Source organism: Cucurbita moschata, unplaced genomic scaffold (assembly GCF_002738365.1).
Source record: "Cucurbita moschata cultivar Rifu unplaced genomic scaffold, Cmos_1.0 Cmo_Scf00010, whole genome shotgun sequence".
Lineage (NCBI taxonomy): Eukaryota > Viridiplantae > Streptophyta > Magnoliopsida > Cucurbitales > Cucurbitaceae > Cucurbita > Cucurbita moschata.
Genome location: NW_019268526.1, coordinates 3,585,532 through 3,606,615, shown reverse-complemented (window position 1 = coordinate 3,606,615; position 21,084 = coordinate 3,585,532). Strand labels below are relative to the sequence as shown.

The following is a 21,084-nucleotide window of genomic DNA, read 5'->3' as shown; positions in this document are numbered from 1 at the left end:
AAAAAAAAAAAAAAAAAAAAAAAAAAAAAAAAAAAAAAAAAAAAAAAAAGCATAGTGCTCAGCCAGAGACGAGACGACCCAGACCAGACCAGTGAGTCAACTCGGGAACGGGCGGGCAGGCCACCTTTCGGACTCTCCCCCATCTCTAAAATATATTAATTAAAATTCAATTAATTATCAATTTATTTTTTAAAAAACAATATTTCACTAACCTCTTAAAAATTAAATTAAAAATTAAAATTTACGAACCAAATAAATAGTTTAAAGGTTAAAATTTTAATTTAACGAGAACTAAATTAAATTTTATAGAAAGTGAATGATCTAAAATAATATTTAAAATGAAATTAAAATAATTTTCGTAATTTTTAAGGAGAGAGTCTGGGGCTTCCGAAAGCCGCACCCAAACGGGAGAATGGTCTTCACCTAGTTGGGTAAAACGTAATGGGCTAAAAGCCCAATGGGCCAATTGGCTCGTAAGTTCAATAATTGTTAGTGGGCTTTCAAAAGCCCAACTTTCCAACTGGGCTCCGTAAGGTTCGAAATGGCCCTAGAGCCGATTGGACCAAGACATTTGGTTTGTAAGCAATTTTAAAAAAAGGGTAACAATTTAGTTTTTATATTTTAAAATTTTAATACTTTAATCAAAATTAAATATAAATTTTATATGTAACCCCTAATTTAATATTTTTTTTAGTCAGTAGCTGATAAAATAAGAATCACTACAAATGGAGTAAGATTTGGATTACCTTGTTGATCGAATATCTCAAGGCAAGAACATTGTTTGTGATTCGAATCGCTCCACAAGCAAGATCGATCATATTTAGCTTGAATGATTTTTGTTGATCAAATATCTCAACGCAAGAACACTTGTTTGAGATTCGAATCACTCTACAAGCAAAATTGATCATGTCGTGTTTGAATAATTCTACATGTAACCTAAATTACGTAGAATTGTAAATAAACTTAGCCATTGACTAAAGAAAGCACAAAGGCTTATTTTACTATATTTTTTAACTCTCCTTACAAATACAACATACATGGCTTTATACAACCTCAAAATGAAACTATTAAAGTCATTTCAAACATTTCAAGTGTGGTAATATTCATACTTAATAACAATAATTAACCTGGTAGCCTAATAAAAAGTTTTAAAATATATTAATGAAATATAATAATTCTAAATTGTAATGCACCCAAAATTTATAACATGAAACTTCATTCTTGTTCAATGTGGCATGAATTGAAATATATTTGGATAGTTTTATCAATATTTTTTTCACATATTCATTGAAGTATAATGTATGATTGATTTCTCTTTGTTCATATCAGTAGTGGTGGGTACAAAATTTAAAAGTTTTTCTCCACCGGATTGATTTTTGCTAATAAAATGAATTTCTAACTGCGTCCAAACGGTCAAAAATTAATAATATTTTTACGTGTTTTATAAGATAAAGACAGATTAAAAAATGGAAAAAAAAAATAAATGACGAGACAAGAATAAGAGATAAAAAAAAAAAAAAAATTCATTACAACCATAGAAAAAAAGAAATAAATTATTAACATCAAACAAGATGATTGCAAATAATTTCCCACCGTCACCTCTTATTTCCATGAACCAAATGGGCCCAACTTTGAAAATCATGTTATTTTTATGTTTTTAGGTAAGAAGTCACTGTAGATTAAAATTAATTTAATTTAATTATGATTATTTTCACCTACCCAATTGACAATATAGCCAATTAAATCCACGATGGCTAAATATTTATTATATATATATATATATATTTATAAATTGAATAAGGCTCAAAGTATTCACTCTAAATTTGGTACAAATATAAACTAACACGTCTTTATATTCCCTAAATAAATAAACATAAAAATATTTATTTCAGATAAATCTAAAAAATTCAGAATAGAACGTGCTCCACAGCTCACCCCTGACCGTGCCAAACCAATTACTTCCTAATTTTATTTTAATTTATTTTAATAATTAAAGTTGGGTGGGTAATCACCAATTTATTTTAAAATAATTCTATGGGTTTATCATTCTCCCACTAAATAGAAAAAAAAAAATTAAAAGTATTGGATAAACACCAGAGCTTCAACGATTGAGGATAAGTTTGAATTATTATTTTCAATTAAATTATTGGAAAAGCAAAAATAATTATAATTAATTTTCTTACTGTGGTAGTAAGTTCATACGAGACCTTATGGATGTAATTTTGAGAGAATATTTTAATTATTCATTATCGTAATTTAAAGTAAAATTAAAATTTTTATTTTTTTTCCTACTAGTACGTTTCAGTTTAATTTATTAAATATAACCCAATAGTTTTTTACAATTTAAAAATTGGTTTATTAAAAATAAATAAATAAAATTGAAATAAAAAAATAAAAAAAGCTTAATTCATCGATAATATAATTTTTTTAAAAATTAGGTTAACTACTGAAGTTGAATAAAAATTTATATTAATTAATTTATGAACCTACGTTATTAAAAAATTATATAATTATTATTTAATAAAGTTATATAATACATATTTTAAGTTTATAATATAAAATAAAATAAAAATTATCTTTATTTATTAATAAATTGGTGTATAGTCTTTAAATAATTGATTAGATATATATTCGACTAGTAAAACCGTTAAATTATAATTTTATCCCTATAATTTGAATGAAGTTAAAACTCCGCCAACATGGAATAAAAAATAGAATTAACGGATATAGTTGTTTTTTATTATTTATAAAATTTAAAAATTAAGATTAAAGTTATATAAACTAAATTACAAGTTTATTTAAATTATATAAATTAAATTTATAATTTAATCATGGATCTTACAATAACAAAGAACATGTTCAGCAAACTTTATCAAAGATTGTCACATCAATACGCAAATATTATAAATATTAAACAAAGAGGTTTTGTCGTTGAATCATCACGAAGGCTTCAAAATTTAAATCGAAATATTTTAAAATTAAAGAAATTAAATGATTTTTTTTAATAGAACGAAATATTTTGTGGTTTTATTATTTAATTTTAGAAAATCTGTGTATGAGACCTAAATATCCGCCTAGCTTCCAAAGTTGGTAGCGTTATTTTTAATTCGTAATTCATATCCGCAAGACGTGCGATCCAAAACCTCAATAAATAAATAAATAAATAAATAAATAATGGAATTCTCTTCTGCGTTGAATAATAAATATTTATTTTTATTTTAAAAGTATAATATATGTATATATATATATAAATATTTATTTATATCACAGATTATAAATACTTTTATCCATACAAATATTTTTGTTTAAACTTTCAGATTAATTAAAAAAACGTCTATTAAGTAATTTTTTTCCCAGAAAATAACATCTTTTATTTCAATTTTATACTGTTTATTCATTTATTAATAGATGAACGGTTTTAACTATATGGAATAATTAATTAAAACGTGCAATAATTAATTAATCTAATAAATATTTGAATTGTTCGTGTATTTAATAGATTATTGAATTTATAACTCTCTTTTTTTTCATAGATTTTATTATTTTTTTATAGATAAATTAAGCATAAATTTTAGAATTTATAATTTATTAAATAATCAATTAATTTTATATCTAATAAAAATTTTAATATTTTACCGTTATTTTGTTAGTTTAGAGAACTTTAAACATAAATTTAAATTTTAGAATATAAATTTGTAATATAATCTTACATAAATAGCGTTTTGACTGAGCAAGTCGTTTTTTATTTTTTATTAGAAGTGGAATTTTTTTTAGCCGTTCGATAACTTATATAGTTATTTTATTAAACAAATATATTTTTTTAAGTTTAAAAAATTAATTCACGAAAGTAGATGTTAAAATAATTGGTTAGATTAGATATTGACTTTATAGTTTTAATTATTACAGACTTATATAAATTACTTTTTTTAAAATATAAATATCGTTTATTAAAAAATCCTAAACTTATTGGATTGTATTTTAGCTATCAAACAAGAATATAAATAAATAAATACAAAATAATTAGGTAATAAATGAAAAAGTACGTGTTAAAAAAACTATATTATGGTATGAACGCTTTATAAGTTCCATGTACTTTGTTAGGTTGATTATTAAACTTTATAACATTAGCTTAATAACTCTCGAACTTTAAAGTATATAATTCAACAAAATACGGACGGAATTTCCATATATGTTTTAGCGATGCCTAAATTTACTCAAATATAACATAAGGACGTTTTTTTTTTATAATAGTCCAAGTTTACTACTGGCAAATATTGTCTGCTTTGGTGTCAGTTTCACGGTTTTAAAACGTGTCTGCTAGAGAGAAGCAGGAGTCTAGTGTCTTTGTTGGCACACCGCTCTGTGTCTGGGTTTGATACCATTTGTAACCGTTAAAGTTCACCGCTACCATATAGTATTGAGCTATTATATTTTTAGTTTAATACGTATGGGTCGAGATATACATTAGTGACGTGGAAGATCACTAAAATGACGTCTTTTTTAGTGAATGATATAGGAATTTGGTTATTGGGCATTGGCACCATTTTGATGGTTTGATGATGTTTATTTTTAAAATATAATAAAAAAATTTAATTTATTATTTATTTGGACTTATAATTCTCAAAATCTCGCACCGGGCAGTCGAGTCTTAGTTACTCTTAGTCAACCACCACTTTCAGGCTGGCCATCATCTTCCCCACCTTCCTTCGAACACTCTGTTCATACTTCAAATCACCATAACCACACAATAGAGCTTCAAATCCGAACTCTGCAACTCATTTCTCGATTTTTTTTCTTGGTGAGTTTGAAGTGAAAAGCTGATGGAGTTCTCAGATGAAAAGAAGGTGAAAGAAAATCCAGCAGAATGTCTACTGGAGAGCATTGAAATCGATCACATGGTGGCCGACGAGAAAACCTCTGAACTAAGAGATTTAAACCAATCGGACTGGAAGCAGAGCAACTGCAATGGCGACATGAAGAAGACTGCCGTCGAGACTTCTCAGTCGTTCGTCGGAATGAGAAGACGACGGAAGGGGTTTAACATGTTGAGGTTTCTGGAAGGTTCCATAGCCGGAAAAGAAGAGGAAGCATGGAAAGCAATAGAGAAGCGTTTTCGTCAACTAGCGCCTGATGGAAAACTTTCTAGAGACAAATTTGGAGCCTGCATTGGTGAATTTCTCGTCCTCTCTGTGTGATTAATCTCGTTTTACTTGTTTTTTTTTCTAGCTAAATGAATATTTGGATCATCGGTTGCTGTTCTTATTTAGGGATGAAAAAAGACACGACGGATTTTGCTGGGGAACTGTATGATGTATTGGCAAGGAGACGAGAGATAATGGCAGCGAAAGGGATTACGCTGCAAGAATTGAGAGCGTTTTGGGATGATTTGACAAAAGAAGACCTAGATTCTCGGCTACGGATATTCTTTGATTTGTATAAAACTCTCTTATATGTTTTTCCTTCTGATCTTGAAATGTAGATTCTGAAGAACTTGAGTGTTTTCAGGTGTGACAAAAATGGCGACGGGAAGATCTCAAGGGAAGAGGTGAAGACGGTATTGGAATGGAGCGCTTCTGCAAACAAATTGAACAATCTTGAGAAAGAATCTGAAACGTTCGTATCTCTGATCATGGAGGAGCTTGATCCAGACCGCAATGGGTTTATTGAGGTACTTGTTCAAAAATAAACTAGGAAGAACAGGAAGATCAAATGCCTTTTCGCTTAAAACTCTAGCTAAAAGACTGATATGGGTTTAAACAGATTGAGCATATGGAAATTCTAGTGCGAGGAATGTGGAGCTCTGAAGAAGAAAAACGATTGCAGAAACAATATTCTAAACTTCCGGCGTCCCCGATTCTAGGAATCTGCAATACTCCAGCATTTCTGAAGGAAACAGAAGAAGTTATTATGACGAACTGGAAAAGAATCTGGGTTTTGACACTGTGGGTAGCAATAAATTTGGGACTATTTGTTTGGAAATTCATGGAGTACAGAGAGAAGGGGGCGTTTAAAGTGATGGGTTATTGTGTTTGTGTTGCAAAGGGAGCAGCTGAGACTCTCAAATTCAATATGGCTCTCATTCTGTTTCTTGTTTGTAGAGGCACATTAACCAAACTTAGATCCACCTTTCTCAGCTCCATATTCCCTTTTGATGATAATATCAATTTCCACATGCTGGTTGCTGTAGCCATTTCGGTGGGCACTTTTCTTCATGCCACAATGCATTTGACATGTGATTTTCCCAGATTGACTTCATGCTCAAACAACAAGTTCATGGCAATTCTTGGGCCAAATTTTGACTTCAAGCAGCCAAGTTACCCTGACTTGGTTGCAAGTGTTCCTGGTGTTACTGGAATCCTCATGATCATTATAATGTCCTTTTGCTTCACATTGGCAACTCCTTTATTCAGGAAGCGTAAAGACAAGTTACCTCCGCTGCTTCAACATTTGGCAGGCTTTAATGCCTTCTGGTATGCACATCATTTGCTTGTTCTGTGCTATGCCCTACTGATTCTTCATGGCTACTTCATATTCCTGGCTCAGGACTGGTACAAGAGGACGGTACGTCTATTGTCGTCGTATTGCTATTAAATGTTAATATCTTCATTCATATTCACATTAACAAGGTGAGATCTTCATTCATATTCACATTAACAAGGTGAGATCTCACATTTGGAGAGGAGAACAAAACATTCCTTATAAGGGTGTAGAAATCTCTCCCTAATAGACGTTTTTTAAAACCTTGAGGCGGACGGCGATATGTAAAGGTCAAAGCAGACAATATTTGCTAACGGTGAGCTTGAGTTGTTAAAAATGGTATCAGAGTCAGACACCGATCAATGTGACAGCGAGGACGTTGGCCTCCAAGGGGAGTGGATTATGAGATCCCATATCGGTTGGAGAGGTGAACGAAATATTCTTTATGAGGGTGTGGAAACCTCTCTCTAGCAAACGCGTTTTAAAATCGTGAGGCTGACGGCAATACGTAACGGGCCAAAGTGGACAATATTTATTAGCGGTTGGTTTGAGCTATTACAAATGGTATTAGAGTCAGATACTGGGCGGTGTACCAGTGAGGACGCTGGGCTCCCAAAGGGGTGGATTGTGAGATCCCACGTTGGTTGGAAAGAGGAACGAAACATTCCTTATAAGGGTGTGGAAACCTTTTCCTAAAACGAATCCTAAGACTGAAGGTGATACGTAGTGGGTCAAAGCAGATAATATCTGCTAGGGGTGAGCTTGAGCGGTCAACAATGTCAGAGGAAGGATAATCAGTGAATGAGCAAAATTGTTGGATAACAGTTAAATGAGCAAAACTATAGTTCAAACTGAACAAACCAGTGAATTACAACAACGATCTCAATGTCTGTCACCTCTCCATTTTCAGACATGGATGTACATTGCAGTTCCAGTACTTATATATGTGATTGAGAGACTTGTTATAAAGTTCTACGAATTTTACCATCAAGTCAATGTGATAAAGGTACTAAGATCTGCAAGCCATTTATCTTTTCTTGGAGGTTTGGCCGTGCAAACTAAACAATTTCTTCTGGTTTTCTCGGATTTTTCAGGGAGTAGTATATAATGGAAACGTTCTAGCTCTGTACTTGACGAAACCTCCAGGATTTGTGTACAAAAGTGGAACGTATCTGTTTATTAAGTGCCCGGATATATCAAATTTTGAATGGTAATAGCTCATATCGATCTATTTCTATATAGAAGTGGATTATATTTTAGGATAATTTGAAGTATGATCACTTGAATTGGGATGTTTTTCACTGGACAGGCATCCATTCTCTATCACTTCTGCACCCAGCGATGACTATTTAAGTGTCCATATACGTGCATTAGGAGATTGGACAGAAGCGCTCAGAAACAAATTTAAAGAGGTAATAAACTTGTTTCATCTGTCAAGCTCTTGTGCCCTTTATTTATTTGTGTTTTCTGATAGTGTTAAATTGCATTCCAACCTGGTATAAAGTTCATCACATTTTACTGTTTTTCCCTCCATTTCTACATACTAAACACAGAGGAAATGCAGGTCTGTGAACCTGAAACTAAAAAGAGGAAGGGGGGAATTGCTAGACTGGAAACCAAAACGTATTCGGATTACGTTCCTTCGGAATCAAGGTGAGTGAAAAATTGGGTCGTTCCGAGTTAGTTTGTGTAACAGGCCAAGTCTACTGCTAGCAGATATTGTCCGCTTTGGTCCTTTACGTATCACCGTCAGCCTCACAATTTTAAAACTCGTCTGACGGCGATACATAACAGGCCAAAACGGACAATGTCTTCTAGTAGTGGGCTTGGGCTGTTACAAATGGTATTAGAGCTAGACACTAAGCGGTGTGCCATCGAGGATGCTGGGTCCCTAAGGGGGTGGATTAAGAGATCTCACATTAGTTAGAGAGGGGAACAAAGCATTCAAGGGTGTGGAAACCTCTCCCTAGCATACGTGTTTTAAAACCGTGAGGCTGAGGGCGATACGTAACGGACTAAAGCGAACAATATCTGTTAACGGGAGGCGGGAGGCTTGGACAATTTGTGACATATTTTCAATCCAAAAATGGTTAATTAGGCTGGTATTGCATTTGCAGTAAGAAATATCCCCAGATATTCATCAAAGGACCATATGGAGCCCCTGCACAGAGCTACGAGAAGTATGACATTCTCTTGCTCATAGGCCTTGGGATTGGGGCTACTCCAATGATCAGCATTTTGAAAGATTTACTAAACCACATCAAACAAAGTGACTCCCACACTGTAAGTAAAGCAAACCAAACCAAACTGTTGACATTTTTGTGAAAGTCTGGGAACTAATCCAAGCATAATTGCAGAACGATGCCCCAAAGGTCCCAAAAAGAGCATATTTCTATTGGGTGACAAAGGAACAGGCATCATTTGATTGGTTTAAAGGAGTCATGGATGACGTTGCCGAGTACGATCACGACGTACGTCGACCGTGCTTAAACAAGAAAATCGCTTAATTCTATATCCATTCTACCTGCAAGTAATCAACTTTCTTCATTTGAATCATTGCAGAAAATAATAGAAATGCACAACCACTTAAGTTGTATGCACGAGGAAGGAGACGCCCGATCCGTGCTCATCACCATGCTTCAACAAATTCAGAAATCTAGAGGGGAAGAAGTGGACGTTGTCTCTGGTAGCCGGGTAATCATGAACACAATTTACACAACAAAATTTTCCTCCAAATTCTCTTTCAATCCTCATAGGCTTGTATATTATTTTAACACAACTGTACCACAGATAAGGACTCATTTTGCGAGACCGAACTGGGAGAAAGTTTTCGAAGAGTTGGCATCTAGACACAAAGGCTCTCAAATAGGTGAGAAATCGAGCCTCTAATCTAAACAAAATGGGTTAAGCTAATTTAAGCTTTTGGATTGAGAGGTAATTTAATGGGTCCTTAGCATTCGAACTCTTTAAAGTTATTTAGCTTTTCGGTGGATTGAGCTATGATTTGACGGGTTCTGTGGTCGAAGTCCTTGAAATCATTTTCACTTAATGGGTCTGTATTCGAACTCTTTTAAAGTCATTTTGCTTTTAGGTGAATTGAGCTACGAGTTGACGGGTTCTGTGGTGGAACTCCACTTTTGAGTTGGGTTGGGTGGGGTGATCTAACACGCTCTCGTCGGTTTCAGGTGTATTTTACTGTGGACCATACACTCTCGTTAAGGAATTGCGGGGTCACTGCCAAAATTTCAGCGACAGCTCAAGATCAACAAGGTTTCGTTTCCACAAGGAGAATTTTTAGCAACCTTTCCCCACCAAACACTTCAAAAAGAAGTTGTAAAATTGAAGCCATCATCTTAAGTGATTTTGAAATTTCTTGTCTTAATAATTATCCTTTTACTTATTATATTTTTTATTTTTATAAATTGAGCCCATAAACATTGTTTAGATTCGAACTAAGCTTTGATTACTAAAAATTAAGGATCTATTAGAAAAGGAATGTAGCTTTGCTTGCTACCCATACAGCTAAAAGATCTGATGCACCAGCCAAATCAATATATTGTTCTGTTCTAAGCTTGTTCATGATGTAAAATTTTCCAGCCTTCTTATTCCATAATTCTCGAACAGGAACCACGCAAGTAATTAATATTCCTAGAGAACAATCCAAGTTTGGTATAAAGCTGTTTATGATTTAAGCTGACACTTGACTCTTCAGTTCATCACCATTCTTCAACACTCTGAAACTGAGAGTTGAGAAAGAATGGCGAAAGAGAATCCAGCAGAACCCGGCGAGCCTTCTCCGCCGGTTGCTGGGAATAAAAAAGAGCATAAACACCTTCACTTGTTGAGCTTTCTGAATGGTTCCGCCGAGAACTCATGGAAGAAAGTTGAGGATAAATTTCGCCAGCAAGTGGGCGACGGAAAACTTTCCAGGGACAAATTCGGAGCCTGCATTGGTGAAACTTTCTCTATTTCTCTATGATTTAATCTCTATTTTGCTTACAAATATTGTGAAATTTGTGTTTGTTGATTCTGTTTCAGGCCTGAATGAGGACTCCACATACTTTGCACACGAACTGTTTGATGTATTGTCTAGGAGAAACAATGTAGAGCCTGAGAAAGGGATTACTCTGCAACAATTGAAGGTGTTTTGGGAAGAATTGGATAAGGATGATCTGGATACCAGGCTTGAGATCTTCTTCGATTTGTAAGCTTCTCTCCCATACTTGAAGCATTAAATTGGTTCCTAATTCATCCGCTTATGGATTTGAAATTTGTTGTTAGGTGTGACAAGAATGATGATAATAAGATCTCAAAGAAAGAGGTGGAGACTGTACTAAAGTGGACTGCTTCTGCAAACAAGTTGACAAGTATTGAGAAACAAATTGAATCCTACGCATCTATGATCGTAAAAGAGCTTGATCCAGACGGCAATGGGTTTATTGAGGTACTAAAATAACCAAGTAAAACAAGAATGCCTTCAATTTTTTTAAGATAAATTAGTGATATAGTTTGAACATGATTTATAAACTATTTTGTCTCTCTATGTAACACCTGAGGCTGAACTCTGAAGGGGAGTGGACACTAGGCGGTGTGCCAGTAAGGACGCTGGCCCCAAAGGAGGTGGATTGATGGACCCCAAAGGAAGGTGGATCGTAAGATCCCACATCAATTGGAGAGGAGAACAAAACATTTTTTTTATAAGGGTGTAAAACTTCTCCCTAGCTTTTAAAAATCTGGAGGGAAAGTCCCAAAAAAAAAAAAATCATGAAGACAATATCTCTTAGTGGTGGACTTAAACTGTTACACTCTACCTATTTCAATCTCTATCGTTTCAAAATTCGTTATTGGGAAATTTCCCTCTTTTTTAAAAAACTATTCATTTCAATGAAACTTTTTTTATGATAACTTCCCTTTTTCATATAATTTTAATTAAAAAAATAAAATATCATAATAAATCTTATTAAGTAAAAAATATAATATATAGTTTTGCTTAATGTAAATTCAAATTTCAAGATTAAATATATAATAGGTATAAACTCACTTGAAATTCATCTGAAATAATTGATGTCTTCAACAGATTGAACATTTGAAACTTGTAATCCGAGAACTGTGGAATCCTGAAGAAACCAAAATGTTGCAGAATCAGGATGTTTCAACCAGCAATTTTGTGAGAGAAACAAAAGAAATAATCAACGATAACAGGAAAAGAATCTGGGTTTTAATACTGTGGTTAGCCATAAATTTGGGTCTGTTTCTTTGGAAATTCATGGAATACAAGGAGAAGGAAACGTTTAAACTGATGGGTTATTGCATTGGTTCTGCTAAGGGATCAGCCGAGATTCTGAAATTCAATATGGGTCTGATTCTGTTTCTTGTTTGCAGAGGCACATTAACCACACTTAGATCCACATTTCTCAGCTCCATATTCCCTTTTGATGATCATATTTCCTTTCACGTGGTGGTTGGTGTAGCCATTTCATTGGCCACTTTTGTTCATATGATTATGCATTTGGGATGTGGGTTTCCAATATTGTCCACATGTCTAAGCGACAAACTCAAGGAAATTCTTGGCCCAAGTTTTGAGTCCAAGCAGGCAGGTTACTGTGATTTGCTTTTAAGCGTTCCTGGTGTTACTGGAATCCTCATGGTCGTTATAATGGCCTACAGCTTCACTCTGGCAATTCCTTCACTTAGAAAGAGTGAGAAGAAGTTACAGGAATCCTTTCATCATTTGATAGGTTTCAATGCCTTCTGGTATGCACATCATTTGCTTTTTCTGGTCTATGTCTTGCTGATTCTTCATGGCTACTTCCAATCCCTAGCTTGGGATTGGTTGAATCGAACGGTATGTAGTCGTATTGGTCTTAATCTAAAGCTACTGTTTTTGTTCATATTGTTAATATCAAGTTTAGAATGGATGTGTTGGATCTGTTAGAATCATGAAATGGCTCGTTTAAGTTTGTGTTTTGTGAGATTCCACATCAGTTGGGGAGGAGAACAAATCATTCTTTATATGGGTGTGGAAACCTCTCCCTAGTAGATGCGTTTTAAAACCTTGAGGGGAAGCTCGGAAGGGAAAGCTCGGAAGGGAAAGCTCAAAGAGGACAATATCTGCTAGCGGTGGGCTTGGGCCGTTACAAATGATATTAGAGTCAGACACCGAACCATGTGCCAACGAGGACGCTGGGCTCCCAAGGAGGGTGGATTGTGAGATCCCACGTTGGTTAGGGAGAAGAACGAACCATTCTCTATAAGGGTGTGGAAACCTCTCCCTAGCAGACATGTTTTAAAATCTTGAGGGGAAGCCCGGAAGAGAAAGCCCCAAGAGGATAATATCTACTAGCGGCGGGCTTGAGCCATTACAAATGGTATAAGAGCCAGGCACCGAACAGTGTGCCAGCGAAGATGTTGGGCCTCCAAGGGGGGTGGATTGTGAGATTTCACATCAGGAGAGGAGAACGAATCCTTCCTTATAAAGGTATGAAAACCTCTCCCTAGCAAACCTGTTTTAAAATCTTGAGGAAAAGCCTGGAAGGGAAAGCCCAAAGCGGACAATATCTGCTAGTGGTGGGCTTGGGCCGTTACATGTTTAGTAGGTCTCTCAACGTTAAAATATATCTAAAAAAGTCCCTAAACTTTATGATCTCTCTTCATATGCAGACATGGGTGTACGTTGCATTCCCATTAGTTCTATACGCAATGGAGAGACTTAATATAAGCTTCAACGAACAAAAACATGAAGTCAAAGTAAAAAAGGTACAGATGAAATATAAGAAATTCTCTCTTAGGTTCATTGGAACCAGACAAGACTTACTTTTTTGGTGTTTTTCTTGGACTTTACAGGCAGTAGTGTATAACAGAAATGCTCTGGTAGCACTATACTTGACAAAACCAGAAGGATTCAAGTATGAAAGTGGGATGTATCTGTTTGTCAAGTGCAAGGATATATCAAAATTTCAATGGTGATATCTCTCATATTTTAAGAACTACTTATCTATGAGAATAATGAGTTGACTAATTGGGATGTTTTTATCACTGGATACATACAGGCATCCATTCTCTATCACTTCTGCACCAGGAGATGACTATTTAAGTCTCCATATACTTAATCAAGGAGATTGGACATCCGAGCTCATGAACAGATTTGGAAAGGTACACTCGACAATACTCCAAACTCGGATATAACATGTTAAAAGAATATAATGTCTTACCCAGTTGAGCTATGTATAGATTGACAGGTTAACACTAGTTCTTCTATAAGTTTCTTAGAGGCAATATGTATTCTTATGTTAATTCTCTCTAGCAATGTTTTGGAGATTGGATACATTTAGGATGGTTTGGTTGAGACCTCACATCGGTTGGAGAGTAACCTCTCCCTAATAGACGCGTTTTAAAACCTTGAGGCTGACGACGATATGTACCGGGCCAAAGTGGACAATATCTACTAGCGGTGGGCTTCGCCTGTTACAAATGATATCAGAGTCAGGCATAAGGCGATGTGCCAGCGAGGATGCTGGCCTCCCAAGGGGGTAGATTGTGAGATCCCACGTCGGTTGGAGAGGGGAACGAATTATTCCTTATAAGGGTGTGGAAACTTCAGTATGTTCAGTTGCAAGAACATGAGATGAAGCACTCTGAGTAAGAAAAGAAAAATCGACCCCCCTGCACCCAACCTAGTTTTGGGGTTCAAGTCACTTCAGAGTCTTCGCCTTTAGATAACAAAAAAAGGTGTCCGCCCCTTAGGTCAATTTTCCATTTTTGATTATTAAATCATAGGATGCCTTTGGTACGACTCTTGTTTCACACGATTCAAGAACTTCCGTAACGTTGGCGTCTCTAACAAACGTGTTTTAAAACTTTGAGGAGAAATCCGAAATGGAAAGTCTAAAAAGAACAATATCTACTAGCTGTGAACTTGAGCTATTATAGTATTGTCCCATGCGAGATCTGAAAAGAAAAAAAAAACATTAAAGAGTCTTCTTGTAAAAGTGTCCACTAAAATCAGAGGAAATTATGCAGGCATGTAGCGCTGAAGATGAAATGAAAAGAGGTGGAATAGTTAGACAAGAAAGAACAAACGACTTGAGATCAAGGTGAGTGAAAACTATGTGTTGTTCTGAGGCAGAAATGCAAGCCACAAATGGTTGTTAATAAGACTGATTGGTGTTCTATATTTGCAGTGATAAATATCCTCATATTTTGATCAAGGGACCATACGGAGCCCCAGCACAAAATTACAAGAATTATGACATTCTCTTGCTCATAGGCCTTGGAATTGGAGCTACTCCCATGATCAGCATTTTGAAAGATCTACTAAACCACGTCAAAACGAATGCCCCACAAAATGTAAGTGTTCACGTCGTTCAAAATTGTTGGAAGAGGAATCTCACATTAGCTAAATAAGGGATCGATCATGGGTTTGTAAGTAAGAAATACAACTCCATTAGTATGAAACATTTTGGAAAATAAAAAAATAAAGCCACGAGAGCTTAGGCTCAAAGTGGAAAATATCATACAATTGTGGAGAATTGTAGTTCCTTACACACATTCTAAACTCATCTTGCAGACCGAAAAGAACTCGTCGTGCTCGAACAAGACCCCAAAGGTCCCGAAGAGAGCATATTTCTACTGGGTAACAAAGACACAAGAATCATTTGAATGGTTTAAAGGGATCATGAATGATGTGGCAGAATACGATAATGGAGTAAGTCGGTGACTAACAGTGTTAGGAATAACTTACCAAAATTTTTTTTTTCAAAATTAATAAAAAAGGCTTTTTAAAATCAAAAGTGTTTTTTTTTTAATTAATAAAAGATAAATTTAATCATAATCTAAGATCATTAAAAAAAAATGATTTTGTTCCGTAAATATTTATTTTAAAAAAAACTTAAATTTCATATTCTATATATTTTAGTGAGGTGAAATAAAGCAATTTTAACTGACCCATTTAAAATTAAACCATTTCAGAAAGAGAAAGTAATAGAAATGAACAACCATTTAAGTTGCATGCAAAAGGAAGGAGACCCACGGTCCGTGTTCATTACCATTCTCCAAAATATACAGACCGAAAAGGATATCATTTCTGGAAGTCGGGTAATTTTCAACTCCAAACTAATTTTATTTCATTTTAATTTCAATAAATTTTAAATAGTCATTTTTGTCAGGTGAACGGACTCTCCACAATCATATAATATTATTGCATAAGCTTTTATAGCTATGTTTTGGACTTTCCCATAAACACCTTGTTCTAATGGAGAGAGTATTCTTAGCCTATAAATATATGATCACTTCTGCAGAATTTTCATCCAATTATTTTTATTATAATAATTTTAATTCTATGAAAATATTATTTTTAATATTTATTAAAAAGTAGGTATAGTAAAAATTAAAATAAATGCTATTAACATATTCTAATTTTTAAAATTAATTTTGAAAACAAAATAACTTATTTTAAGATTTTTTTTTTTTTTTTTTTTAATTTTTAAACTTTTTTTATAATAAGTTTCTTGGAGTTGTCACAGATAAGGGCTCGCTATGGAAGACCGGACTGGAAAAAGGTTTTCACAGACTTGAAAACCAAGCACAAAGACTGTAACATAGGTGAAATTTTAATTAAAATGCTTAATCTAATGTTAACATATATATTAACAAATAAATGAAACTAATCACATTTTAATTGTTTTTTTTTTTTTTTTTTTTTTGCAGGTGTATTTTACTGTGGAAAATCCCCTCACCGCCCATTCGCTGATCTCTGCAGAAATTACAGTGATGGTTCAACAAAATTTCACTTCCACCACGAAAACTTTTAACTTGTGGTAAAAAAATGTTGGCTAATAATAAAAAATGGAATTCGATTTCAATAAAAAAAAAAATAAATAAACATCGATCCATCGACTCAAATATATTTGGTTATAGCAATTTCTTGATCTCGAGCCTTATATTATTATGATTACTATGATATAACATAAACGAGTATTGTATTTTTAATTGATCGGTGATTCAAATCTTCAACTTTTTATTGGTTAAACTCGAACCGTCATATTTATTTTTAATATATATATAACTAAATGATGTAGATATGATGAAGAGTGTCAAATCTGATGGGGCATTGTGGAAAATAGAATGGTTCCCATATTTGTTAAGGCATTGACTTAGGCCTGAAAGATTCTAAACCATTCCAACCCCTTCTTCCTAGACAGCCCCTTAGCTGTTACTGTCTCTTCAATATTGTCTTCTATTCTGCACCCCACAGTGTTTTTCGAATTATAAAGCGTTTATCGAGGGCATGGAACCGCTAACATACCCCACATTATAACTTGAGCGTTATTAGAGTCATATTCTAGATTTAGCCGTGTTTGTGTGCTTCGAAGACATAGTCATTGTGATTCATGATGGACAACTAATTAGATAAGGGGTGTGTTTTGGTGAACATGAGTCAGTCTAGTTGAAAACGATTGCTCGAGAGTAAACAAGGATGAAAGATTGTTCGAGGGGAAACATCAAATACACCTTGTTCGATCAACCCTAAGGCCTAACCCTAAAGAGGAATATTGGTAAAGGTTCTATGGATAACTTCAAGTATGTATAACAAGAGATAATACAGAGAATAAAGAAAGTGCATTTTGAGAGCAATGTTTAATACAGTTAGGAATCACAACTCTCCACAATTGTATAATATTGTCCACTTTGAGCATAAGCTCTCGTGACTTTTCTATGGGCTTCCCCAAAAGGCCTCATATTCCTCGCTTATAAGTCTATGATCATTCCCTAAATTAGCCAATGTGGGCTCACTCCCAATAATCCTCAACACTTCTCCCCTCGAACAAAGTACACTATAAAGCCTCCCTTGAGGCTTATGAAGCTCTCGAATAGCCTCCCCTTAATCGAGGCTCGACTCCTTTCTCTAGAGCCCACGAACAAAGTACACCCTTTGTTCGACACGACTCTGATACTATGTTAGGGAATCACGACTCTCCATAATGGTATGATATTGTTCACTTTGAACATAAGCTCTCGTGGCTTTGCTTTGGGCTTCCCCAAGAGCCCTCGTACTAATGGAGATATTATTCCTCGCTTATCAACCCATGATCATTCCCTACATTAGCAAAAACGTGGCACTTACTCCCAATAGTCCTCAATAACTTTCTTAAATTTTTTTTTCTCAAAGAATAAGACGTATCATATTTTATTTATTTATAAAAAAATATTATTATTATTATTTAATCAATTGCAATAAAAATTAAGTAAGATTTATTGTTATTAAAAGGGACATTAAAAATACAAAATAAATAAATAAATAAAGGGCGAGTCAGAATGCGAAACGGCAAATCAGATTTTCCTTCTCCAAATTTTTACAATATTTATGACATTCATTTTAAGGCCCTCACCAACCCTACTCGCTACTTACCCTACGCCCCCCCTCCTATTTTTCTTTTAAATTAAATATTTATTTTTCACTAATTCCCCCAGCCACCGTTCCCACTCCCGCCTTCCTCCTCCTTCACCCACCCTGCCCTCACCGGAAACAGCTCCAACGTCCTCAGCGTCCCATTACCACATGTCGTCTCTGCATCCTCCTCCCCCACCGCCATCCCATCATCTCCACCGCCCTCCACCTCCGTCGTCCGCCCCTCTCCACCCTCTCCCTGCATAAACAAAACCGGTAATTAAAAACGTTGGATGATGAAAGTCCCACGTCGACTAAGTTAGGAAATAATCATAGGTTTATAGTCAAGGAATAATCTCTCATACCCATAGGTTTATAATCAAGGAATAATCTCTCCATTGGTATGAGAGGCCTTTTGGGGAAGTTCAAAGCAAAACTACGAGAGTTTATGTTCAAAGTGGACAATATCATATCATTGTGGAGAGTAGTGTTAGTCTAACATGGTATCAGAGCCATGCCCTAAACTTAGTCGGGCCAATAGATTGGTAAATCCTCAGATGTTGAACAAAAAACTCCAAAAGAAAAGGAGTCGAGCCTCGATTAAGGGGAGACGTACTTTGTTCGAGGGGAGATGTTGGATGATGAAAGTACTACATCGGCTAATTTAGGGAATGATAATGAATTTATAATCAAGGAGTACTCTCTCTATTGTGGAGAGTCGTGTTGGTCTAACAAAAAAACATATTAAATTCCCCATCCCAAATCCGGCGTGATTCTTATAAATCTCCGTACCTGAAAATGAGTTGGAAGCGGGAGTAGCGGCGGCAGGAAACGCTGGTGGTGCTGAAGAAAACAGTGAAAGAAATGGTGGTCATCAAAACGCTGTCGTTTAATGAAGAAATGATGTTGCTGAAGCTGCTTATAAAGCTTCCTACGCAGCTTCTGGCGGTCTCTAGCCTTGTGGTTTTGAAACCAATAGAACACATTCTTGCCTTCAATCTTTCCATACAAAGAAAGATGGGAAGTAATATGCTGAATCTGAGTGGCATTGGGAGTCTTAAGCCCATTTCTATAAATCTCCTCCAAAATCATCACTTGCTCGGGGGTCGGACACCACCGTGATGGGGTAGCCGCCGCCGCCGCCGCCGCCGGAGACATTTTTGAGGTATTTTTGTTGGTGGGTTTGTGGTAGTGGGTGTGGTGTGGGTGAGTATAAATAGAAAGAATTGTGGAGAGAGAAGATCCAGTGGGTAAAGAGGGAGAGGGACAAGGAGGATGGATGATGATAAAAGTGAAAAAAAGGGCTAAAAAGTCTTAGTTTTAGAAGAAAAATAAAGGGAAGGCAGTGATGAAGGAGTGTCATGCTATGTTTCCCATGGAGAGGCATTCATCTCTAGATTTCACCCATAACGTACACTGTCACCCAAAATAAATAAATGTGTTTTTTTTTTTTAAATAAATTTATTGAGGAGACGATAACTTTATACAAAATACTTGGAATCGAAATGGACCATTACTACAACTGAAAGAGAAGGACTCGCTATGGTAAGTTTCGACTAGCTTAGATACAAAATCGTCTATGTGGACTACTAGGGCTTGCAAAAGCAGGTGGTATTACTAGCTGGGTATGCAAGATGACATTGCTGAGTATGTGAAGACATGCCTCGTGTGTCAACCATACAAGGTTGAGCGGAATAGACCACGGGAAAGTGTCTCTATAGATTTTATTGCAAATGGGTCTTAATTCCGTGGACTCACAAACAAAATGAAAGATACACATACACATTTCTTGTGTCCGTTAAATGGGTAAAACACGACTCTCCACAATGGTATGATATTGTCCACTTTGAGCACATTAGACGAACACGACTCCCCACAATGGTATGATATTGTCCATTTTGAGCATAAGCTCTCATGGCTTTCCTTGGGCTTCCCAAAAAATCTCATGCCAATGGAGAGAATATTCTTTGTTTATAAATTCAGATTCATTTCCTAAATTAGCCGATGTGGAACTTTCATCATCCAACATTTATAAGAGCAAATCGAAATAGAAGTCAGCTCGACGAGATTTGATGAATCTTTTTGAGAGGAAAGGGGTCGATCAAGAGAGATTTGGTAAGTTTGGATGTTCCACTTTCACGACAGGGAATTGACTCTACGCCTCCATTTCAGTGCCCTACCCGATACTCAAATGTCTCGAACCTATTACCTCCTAAACTTTTTTTAAGTCATTTTTAATAATTAAGAAATTGTAAAAGATAATTAAAAAAAAAAAAGGAGTGTGAAAATAGGAAAAAAAAGGGGGGGGAGTTAGAAGATGATTATGTCATCATCACCTCGTAATATGATTACCACTTTCTCAACGGAATGAACAAGACGGCCAGACACTTGGGACTTGGGCCTTCTCCTTCTTCTACTGTCAATCACTCCACCTGTACCGTACCTAATCCCCACTCAGCCAATCAGTACACGCCAACTCGGATGCCTTGCCAAATCAACGCTAATATTCCACCTCATCAATTAATTAAATTCCTTTAAATAAAAAAAAAAAAAACTCAATTATTTTCCCCGGTGGAAAACGTCGCGTATTGGATAAAGCGGTGCATCGACGTTCATAAATGCGAGGAGGGCCAGGAGACAGCCAGCTCTGTCTCTCGAATAATCTCAGTCGTCCGTTTGTCGCCACGCCGCGACGATCGTCAACCAAGAAGCAGTAGGAGAAGGTTTAGCAAAACGACATCGCAGAGTACATTGTCTTCTTCCACCCCTTTTATTATTATTATTATTATTTTCCATCTTTAAAATTCCTATTCAACCTGCTCCTTCTGCCCACAATTTCAACGCATGCTTATTTATTTATTATTATTATATTAAAAAAAAATTATTTTTAATCTTTTTTTTTTTAATATAAAGGACATCGGTCGGCCTGGCTCTCGAAAAACGACGAAGACAGCAATTCAAATCATTTGGGTAGAATGGTAATTTCGCCATCCTGAACTCTAGACAATGATCCTGGTCGAACTGTGTGGGCCCGGCCCACTCATATGATTCCGTGGGGCCCATAAAACCTACCCTCCCGTGTGTCTCGACAAAGCGGATTAAATGTTTTTTTTTATTTTTTATATATAAATAAAGTAGGGTTTTTAAAAATAAAGATTATGTGAAGAAGTGCAATACGACGTCGTGTGGTCTAATCAAAATGGAAGTGGGGGGGGGGGTCG

The 21,084-nt window shown here is 35.3% G+C and overlaps 3 protein-coding genes across 3 annotated transcripts; 2 read left to right on the top strand and 1 right to left on the bottom strand.

Annotated features, from left to right (window-relative positions):
- The first annotated feature begins 4,633 nt into the window (after positions 1–4,633).
- LOC111448173 (putative respiratory burst oxidase homolog protein H) lies at positions 4,634–9,882 on the top strand. Its single transcript, XM_023087624.1, has 13 exons — positions 4,634–5,169; positions 5,268–5,433; positions 5,506–5,668; positions 5,761–6,561; positions 7,388–7,483; positions 7,572–7,687; positions 7,787–7,889; positions 8,042–8,130; positions 8,595–8,760; positions 8,835–8,948; positions 9,040–9,171; positions 9,268–9,346; positions 9,663–9,882. The coding sequence occupies exons 1-13, from the start codon at positions 4,821–4,823 to the stop codon at positions 9,773–9,775; spliced, it is 2,487 nt and encodes an 828-aa protein (XP_022943392.1). The 5' UTR covers positions 4,634–4,820; the 3' UTR covers positions 9,776–9,882.
- A 257-nt stretch (positions 9,883–10,139) lies between these two features.
- LOC111448634 (putative respiratory burst oxidase homolog protein H) lies at positions 10,140–16,361 on the top strand. The gene is made up of 13 exons (XM_023088321.1): positions 10,140–10,430; positions 10,516–10,681; positions 10,759–10,921; positions 11,555–12,322; positions 13,138–13,233; positions 13,321–13,439; positions 13,527–13,629; positions 14,497–14,570; positions 14,658–14,823; positions 15,044–15,181; positions 15,445–15,570; positions 15,999–16,077; positions 16,183–16,361. The coding sequence occupies exons 1-13, from the start codon at positions 10,235–10,237 to the stop codon at positions 16,284–16,286; spliced, it is 2,298 nt and encodes a 765-aa protein (XP_022944089.1). The 5' UTR covers positions 10,140–10,234; the 3' UTR covers positions 16,287–16,361.
- A 1,572-nt stretch (positions 16,362–17,933) lies between these two features.
- Positions 17,934–19,021, bottom strand: LOC111448632 (putative WUSCHEL-related homeobox 2). Its single transcript, XM_023088320.1, has 2 exons — positions 18,656–19,021; positions 17,934–18,122 (listed from the first exon to the last, which is right to left on the bottom strand). Exons 1-2 carry the CDS (start codon positions 19,019–19,021, stop codon positions 17,934–17,936), a joined length of 555 nt encoding a protein of 184 aa, XP_022944088.1.
- Positions 19,022–21,084: the final 2,063 nt, after the last annotated feature.

Coding starts and splice junctions, on each gene's coding strand:
- LOC111448173 (XM_023087624.1), top strand. CDS start 4,821: ATGGAGTTCTCAGATGAAAAGAAGGTGAAAGAAAATCCAGCAGAATGT. Junction 5,669..5,760: donor ACCGCAATGGGTTTATTGAG/GTACTTGTTCAA, acceptor GGGTTTAAACAG/ATTGAGCATATGGAAATTCT. Junction 7,484..7,571: donor ATCAAGTCAATGTGATAAAG/GTACTAAGATCT, acceptor CGGATTTTTCAG/GGAGTAGTATATAATGGAAA.
- LOC111448634 (XM_023088321.1), top strand. CDS start 10,235: ATGGCGAAAGAGAATCCAGCAGAACCCGGCGAGCCTTCTCCGCCGGTT. Junction 13,234..13,320: donor ATGAAGTCAAAGTAAAAAAG/GTACAGATGAAA, acceptor TGGACTTTACAG/GCAGTAGTGTATAACAGAAA. Junction 15,182..15,444: donor TGGCAGAATACGATAATGGA/GTAAGTCGGTGA, acceptor AAACCATTTCAG/AAAGAGAAAGTAATAGAAAT.
- LOC111448632 (XM_023088320.1), bottom strand. CDS start 19,021: ATGTCTCCGGCGGCGGCGGCGGCGGCGGCTACCCCATCACGGTGGTGT. Junction 18,123..18,655: donor CGCTTCCAACTCATTTTCAG/GTACGGAGATTT, acceptor TTGTTTATGCAG/GGAGAGGGTGGAGAGGGGCG.